Here is a 7,830-nt window from a genome sequence, read left to right on the forward strand (position 1 = left end):
GTGAGTTCGAGACCAGCCTGGTCTACAAGAGCTAGTTCCAGGACAGGCTCCAAAACCACAGAGAAACCCTGTCTCGAAAAACCAAAAAAAAACAAAAAACACTCAGCGAGCGTGCCAGGGACCGAGGGAATGAGCACTGGAGCTCTTTCAGGTGTGCACACCTAGAGGGAGGTACAGTGAGGACCCGGAGAGGGGCATCAAGGTTTGGAAGCTGCTCCTCTAACCAGGCAGCAGCTGTGGAACCAGGTCAGTGCAGATGGCCCTTGTGTGCCCAGAGGTCTTCCATAAGAACCAGGAATACAGGCAGGCAGTGAGTTTGAGGCCAGTCTGGTCTGCAGTCTGTAGTCCCTCTGAAGACTTCCCTTACTGTGATGGTGTCGAGGTCTGCCTGTTAGCTTCCTCGGTGCTAAGGACCACTGCCTCTCCCTAACCACCAGGCTCTCGAGCACAGTAGCACCTTCTCCCAGCAGCCAGTGCAGGCTGAGCAGAAGAGGGACGACGGCAGGGAGAAAGAGCTAAAGGAGGTTTTGGAAGGGTCTCTGGTCAGACTTGAAGGTTGTATCAGTGGACCACTAATAGAATTTTGTGTTTTTTCAGTGCCTGGGGTTGACCCTAGGGCCTCATGCGTGTGGAGCAAGAGCTGGGCTCATCCTTAGTCCTCTTTTCCTTTTTATTGTGAGACTGGATCTTTCTAAATTTCCAGGCTGAAATTGAACATATATGCCAGGCAAGTTTTTACTTTAAAAATTTATTATCAGTCAGGCATGGTGGCACATGCTTTTGATCCCAGCACTCAAGAGGCAGAGACAGGTGATCTCTGTGAGTTCAAGGCCAGCCTGGTCTATAAAGTGAGTTCTAGGACAGGTAAGACTGTTACACAGAAACCCTGTCTCAAAAACAAACAAACAAAAATTGTCATACATGTCATCGTGCGTGTGTATGTAGGTGTATGTGTGTTTTTTTTTAAATATTTAAATATTTACTTATTTATTATGTATACAATACTCTGTCTTGTGTGTATGTCTGCAGGCCAGAAGAGGGCACCGGACCTCATTATAGATGGTTGGGAGCCACCATGTGGTTGCCGGGAATTGAACTCAGAACCTTTGGAAGAGCAGACAATGCTCTTAACCACTGACCCATCTCTCCAGCCCTAGTTGTGTGTTTGTGTGAATGTCATGTGTATGTAAGTGTGTGTGTATGTATGAATGTACATCTACATGTGCCACAGAATACGTGGTGGGGCTCAGTGGACAACTTTCTACTGTAGAATCTGGGGATTGAACTCAGGTCCTCAGGCTTGCATAGGGCTCCCTCCCCCCCAGTCCCCACTGAGCCATCTCCCTGGCCCTAATCTGTGGTGAGATTTTGTTTGTGATCTAACAAATAAAGCTTGCCTGAAGATCAGAGAAGCAGACTAGCCAGCCCCTAGTTCTTATCTCTACGAAATTCCTGTCTCTTCCCACCCTATACTCCCTCTCCACCCAGCCATACCCCTTCCTGTCTCCACCTCCCTAGTGTTAGGATTAAAGGCCTGTTACTCCCGAATACTGGAATTAAAGGTGTGAGCCACCACTGCCTGGTCTCTATGGCTAACTAGTGGCTAGCTCCACACTCTGATCTTCAGGCATGCTTTATTAGATCACAAACAAAATATCAACGCATTTCCTCCCTTTTGTCTAAAATTTATAAAAGGTTATAACTAATATAAGAAAAACTATGTATATAAGCATAATAGCTATATACAATATGTACAGACAATATTTACATCAACAATATCTAGTCATTAGCATTTGACAAATTCATAGAAAATACTCCATTATCTATCTTATTTTGATGATTCCAGAAGGTTGTACGTAATTCATTTTCTATCTTTAGGGGATCCTGAAAAGAAGAATTTGGGTTAATTGTCAAGTACTGGGAGGAGGTAGCTGTATCATTTCTTATCCAGTTCTGTGTAATGGAAAAGTACAGGGGTCCTGGCTAGAGTAGTCTGTGCGACAGGAACTCACCGCATTCAGTCTGGAGATTCAGTCTGAGGACTTGTAGAGACAGGATACCCCATTTGGTCTGAGGGTTCCATATCAGTAAGAATTAGTGGCTGGCTGTTCTGCTCCTCTGACTTCCAGCTTTCACCCCCTAATATTTGACTCCAGGTTTTTATTATTAAGACCAATTAAAATTCACATTACACTAATTCTTTCTGGGACAAAGTCTTTTGGTATAGTCCAGGCAGGCCTGCAATTCCCCGCCTCCCAAGTGCTGGAATCATAGGCACATGCTGTCATGCCTGGTGGTTGGACTTTGACTTTTATTCTGAATGAGAGGTGACTCCATTGGAAGGCTTTTCTGGGAGAGATACTCTGATCCATCTAAGTTTTATGTTACGTTAGATTCCCATTCCGGGAACAAAGTATTCGAGATCCACAACTTAAAAAGACAGGCTGGCCAGGCGAATGTCACCTGTCAGTCCCAACCCTCGGAGGCCGCGGCAGGAGAATCTCTGAGTTTAAAAGGGAAGGTTTGCTTTGCTGTCGGTTTTGCCTTTTAACCTTGTAGTAGCTTCATCGCCTCTGGATCCATGTGATCCAGAAGAGTAAGGCAAAGAGCGCGTGGTGGAACAAGGCTGCCCTGTGTGTGAGACAGGCTCTCGCTGTGTAGCCTTGGCTGGCCTCAAGCTCATAATCTTCCTGTTTGAACCTCTGATTGCTGGGATTGCAGATGTGAGCCACCATGCCCAGCTTAGGAGCAAAACTCTGTACTTGACAGCAGCAGCGAAGCAAAGAGAAAGAACAGGGGAACTCAGCACCGCATTCAAAGACACGGCCTCCAGCGACCCCAGTTTCTGCCAAAGGTTTCTGTTCCCAGTAGCACCAGGTGTTGGGGATCAACCCATGGACCTTTGGAGAATGTCATACTGTAACAAGCTTGAACAGAAATGTGACCGCCATGCTGTGAGAAAACGGAAGGGTTACCAGAGCGAGGCAGAGAGCAATTAAGTGACTTTGGGAGTGGGGAGTGGTTGTTTGAGATAGGGCCTCACACTGCTGTGTAGCCAAGACTGGCCTTGAACTCCTGATCTTCTTGTCTTCGCTTACCTACCAAGAAATGACCTTTGTTACAATCCAAGCAAAACAAAACAGTGATAACCTGAATGGGGACAGTGACAGAACTGGTTAGATTCTGACCTTCTGACTGCAGCTTGAAGACCAAGTCCACAGGACGTGTGCAAGTCAGATAGCTTGGTGTGGTGCGTGGTGGCACGTGCCTTTAATCCCAGCACTCTGGTTAGAAGCTAGTTAGGGTGGGGGGTGAGTGGGGGCGGGGGGATGGTTCTCTGTGAGTTCAAGGCCAACCTGGTCTACAAAGTGAGTTCAAGGCCAGCTGTAGAGAGACTATATATAAAAAAACCTGAAAAGTGGTGGTAGAAGTGGACACCTGGTTTTAGATGTGGCCTCCGTATGCATTCATTGTATGACTAGCTGTACAGAAGCATGCATACAAACATATACACTTTCATACACCACACAGACAAAATATTTTTGAAAATGGTACATATGAGGTGCCTACAGTGATTTTTCACTCAGGAAACCCAGATAGGGAAGCTTTGAGCTAGGAACTCTCTGGAGCCCCAATTTGGATCTTACCTTCAATATCTCGGGAGTGAGTGGTGCCTGTTGTCCATCTACTTTCCCATATCGCTTTAAATAGCTTGTAATCTGTCTGGTTCTATGTCCTGACATGCAGCCAGGGTGCTAGCAAGTCTAACTCTTGGCCTTACTCTGCCTTAAAGTCTTAGCATATGTCACCCCCTCTCTGTGTGCCCTACCCCCCTGTTCCCTTAACCCCGTTAACTCCCCTGTGAAGCCTCACGTGGTCCTGACCATCCCCAGTACCCACTACCACTCCAGTGAAAGAACCCAGGCACGGAGACCTTTCCAGTATGTTCTAAATCTCCTCCATTCCAGATCACCTGTTTCTGTAGGGGACATTCCTGAGCCGTCTAGAGGGGTGTGTGTGTGTGTGTGTGTGTGTGTGTGTGTGTGTGTGTGTGTGTGCGCGCGCGCGCGTGCGCGCGCGCAGACAGACTGACTCTTATGTAATCCAGGCTGGCCTTAAAATCCAGCTCCTCTTGTCTCCATCCCATCTTGTCAGACTTGAGAAATAAAATTGTGTTGTGTTAGTACATGCCATTGCTCCCAGCACCTGGGAGGCAGAGGCAGGCAGATCTTTGAGTTGGAGGCCAGCCTGGTCTACAGAACGAATTCCAGGACAGTCAAAGCTACATGGAAAAACTTGTGTTCCCCTCCCAAAAAAAAAAAGATTTTTTTCCCCCACAAGGCAAATCTTTTTTTTTTTTTTTGATTTATTTATTCATTATGTATAGAGTGTTCTGCAGGCCAGAAGAGGAGACCAGATCTTACTACAGATGGTTGTGAGCCACCATGTGGTTGCTGGGAATTGAACTCAGGACCTCTGGAACAGTAGGCAGTGCTCTCAACCACTGAGCCATCTCTCCAGCCCCCTACAAGGCAAATCTTGTGACAGTTTGAGGATTTTCCTTTGTCTTTTATTCACAGGCATCGGGAAGAATGTGGTGTGTGAGAAAGCAGCGACATCAGTGGACGCCTTCCGGATGGTGACAGCATCTCGCTACTACCCACAGCTGATGAGCCTGGTGGGGAACGTGCTGCGCTTCTTGCCTGCTTTCGTGCGCATGAAGCAGCTGATCGCGGAGCACTACGTGGGTGCAGTGATGATCTGCGACGCCCGCATTTACTCTGGGAGCCTGCTCAGCCCCAGCTATGGCTGGATATGTGATGAGCTCATGGGTGGCGGGGGCCTGCACACCATGGGCACCTACATCGTGGACCTGTTGACCCACCTGACTGGCCAGAAAGCTGAGAAGGTGCATGGGCTCCTCAAGACCTTTGTGCGGCAGAATGCCACCATCCGCGGCATCCGGCAAGTCACCAGCGATGACTTCTGTTTCTTCCAGATGCTCATGGGTGGGGGGGTGTGCAGCACAGTGACGCTCAACTTCAACATGCCAGGTGCCTTTGTACATGAAGTCATGGTTGTGGGCTCAGCAGGACGTCTTGTTGCTCGGGGAGCTGACCTCTATGGGCAGAAGAACTCGGCCGCACAGGAGGAACTGCTGGTGAGAGACTCTCTGACTGTGGGTGCGGGGCTCCCGGAGCAGGGTCTCCAGGATGTCCCACTGCTCTACTTGAAAGGTATGGTCTATATGGTGCAGGCCTTACGCCAGTCCTTCCAGGGCCAGGGGGATCGCCGTACCTGGGACCGCACCCCGGTCTCTATGGCTGCCTCATTTGAGGATGGACTATATATGCAGAGCGTGGTAGATGCCATTAAAAGGTCAAGCCGATCTGGGGAGTGGGAGACTGTGGAGATGCTGACCGAGGAGCCAGATGCCAACCACAACCTATGTGAAGCACTTCAACGGAACAACCTGTGAGCCTACACATCCTTCCTCCCACGGGGCAGAGGGCCAGGGAGGGACTGGGGGCTGGGGCTGGAATAGCAGAGACAGTGTCTTTTGTCTAATCAATCAGCTTGGGCCGGGGCTGGGAGCTGGTTGAAGGTGGCCCAGGAAAAAGCCCATCCGTCCGTTACTGACTCCTCAGACTCGCAGGGTAGCCAGCGCTCTCAGGCTAGAAGTGTATGCAGGTGGTTCTACCGGAGAGCAGGGGCAGCAAAGGATCCATCTGTGGGCTGCTCAGCCTGACTTGTGGTCTGACAGGATGAGAGAGCCCAATAAAAGGAACTAGCCTGGTTGAGTCCTACGCGGAGATGGCAGGAAGCTGTGCCCGTCTTAGACTGGTGAGGGCAACAGGGATCTTCACTCACCCTCCCATGTGATGAGACCCTTCCAGCCCCAGGCAGGCTCTTCCCACAGAAAAGGAGATTTCTGTATTATACATGGGGAGGAGGGCCCTGACTTGGCAAAGTGGAGACAAAGGAGAACTGTACAACATCTGAGAAATGTCAGTAAATCAGTCAGAAAAAATGTGACATCATGGTGTGTGGTCGTTTGTTTGGGGTTGGGTTTCCTTAATAATGGAAAGCTTGTTTGTTGCTGTGGATTGGTTGTTTCCCTTTTCTCATGGACTACACCACAGCTCTGAGCTAATGGCTCAGCTCATGGCCGAGTCCCAGAAGTTCTCCAGATATCCTTAGTAGACAGGGCGTGAGGCTTCCTGTCAGCCTTCTGCCAAGCCTGCCATTTCAGGAAGATGGGAGGAGAGCCTGGGCCCTAGACGGGAGGTCATGAAAGGGTCCTTTTCTTTTTGTTGTTTTTTAGATTTGTTATTTATTTATTTATTTGTGTGTGTGTGTGTGTGTCTGTATGTATGTATGTATGTACACATGTGTGCAGGTGCCCAAGGAGTCCAGCAGATGGCATCAGATTTCCTGGAGCAGGAAATAGCGAGTTAGCTGATGTGGATGCTGGGAACTGAACCTGGGTCCTCTGTGAAGGCAGTAAGCAGTTTTAACTGCTGAGCCATCTCCAGCCCCAGGCTTTTTTTTTTTTGGTTTTTCGAGGCAGGGTTTCTCTGTGGCTTTGGAGCCTGTCCTGGAACTAGCTCTGTAGACCAGGCTGGTCTCGAACTCACAGAGATGCGCCTGCCTCTGCCTCCCGAGTGCTGGGATTAAAGGCGTGCGCCACCATCGCCCGGCCCTAGGCTTCTGTTCCTGAAGCCGTGGTGTGGCTCCAGGACAGCCCTTGGGGAGGAGCTTAAGGAGGAAGGGGCCTGTGCCACCCTTTGGAGCAGGTTTAACTGGCACTGCCTGAGTCAGCTGGCTAATCACCAGCCTATTGACTAGCTGTTGCAGACAGGGACAGGCCTGAGCTGGGTGGGGTCTTGAAGGACAAACTGCCCCTTCGTCTTCTTGGCCAGTCTGCTGGATTCGAAGCCTCTCTGAACTCTGTCCCTTCTCCAGTCTTCCTCCTTCAAATCCTGGGCTCCTTGCCAAAAAACCCTGGGGAGGCCTTCCTCTTCCTCTTGGCATCACTTGTAGGAATTATCAGGCCTGTTCCCTGCAGGGTCCTGATCTCAAACACTGTCCGTAGGAGGTAGAATAAGGTTGGTGTGCTGTTGGTGTTCTGGTCCCCCAGAGTAACCCACTTCATGAAGATTATTTCATTCAGGCTCTAAGCCATTCAGAAAGGCACTGTTAATGTGTTCATCAGGGCTGGGCATGGTGCTGTACTTCTGTAATCCTAGCATTTGGGACGCAGAAGCAGGAAGCTCTCGCTCACTGCAAGGCCAGCCTGGCCTACATAAGAATTCCAGGTCAGCCAAGGCTACAGAGCAAGAACCTTTCTCAAAATCCATTTAGAGTAGAAGGCACAAAGAGGCAGTTACTTGATAAGGACTCCAGCTTCTGACCTTAAACCACCTTATTCCTGTACTTCTCCCAGATGCCTAGGCATTGACCCCTCTGCAGCAGGATTCAGCCTGGCCTGAACTAGGAAGGCACTGTACAGTACCTGTCTCTAGAACATTCCGCTCAGCTCCAGCTGTCCCTGTGTGTCTTACTAAGGTGCCAAGGTCCCATTCAGGCAGTGGCGCACACCTTTAATCCCAGCATCTCTGTGAGTTCGAGGCCAGCCTGGTCTACAAAGCAAGTTCCAGGACAGCCAGAAATATTACACAGAAAAACCCTGTCTCGAAAAAAATCAAGCCAGGCGGTGGTGGCGCACGCCTGTAATCCCAGCACTCAGGAGGCAGAGGCAGGCGGATCTCTGTGAGTTCGAGGCCAGCCTGGTCTACCAAGGGAGTTCCAGGACAGGCTCCAAAGCTA

General features: G+C 49.7%; 1 protein-coding gene across 2 annotated transcripts in view; it reads left to right on the forward strand.

The window, feature by feature from the left end:
• Positions 1-7,830, forward strand: part of Gfod2 (glucose-fructose oxidoreductase domain containing 2) — a 50,861-nt gene that overhangs the window by 38,672 nt on the left and 4,359 nt on the right. For both annotated transcript variants that reach the window (XM_005345454.3, XM_026778689.1), the window contains one exon: positions 4,581-5,475. In XM_005345454.3, the coding sequence (XP_005345511.2) occupies positions 4,581-5,475 (895 nt within the window). The remainder of the gene's footprint in view (positions 1-4,580; positions 5,476-7,830) is intronic.

The sequence above is a fragment of the Microtus ochrogaster genome, chromosome 4 (genome assembly GCF_000317375.1).
Source record: "Microtus ochrogaster isolate Prairie Vole_2 chromosome 4, MicOch1.0, whole genome shotgun sequence".
Classification (NCBI taxonomy): Eukaryota; Metazoa; Chordata; class Mammalia; order Rodentia; family Cricetidae; genus Microtus; species Microtus ochrogaster.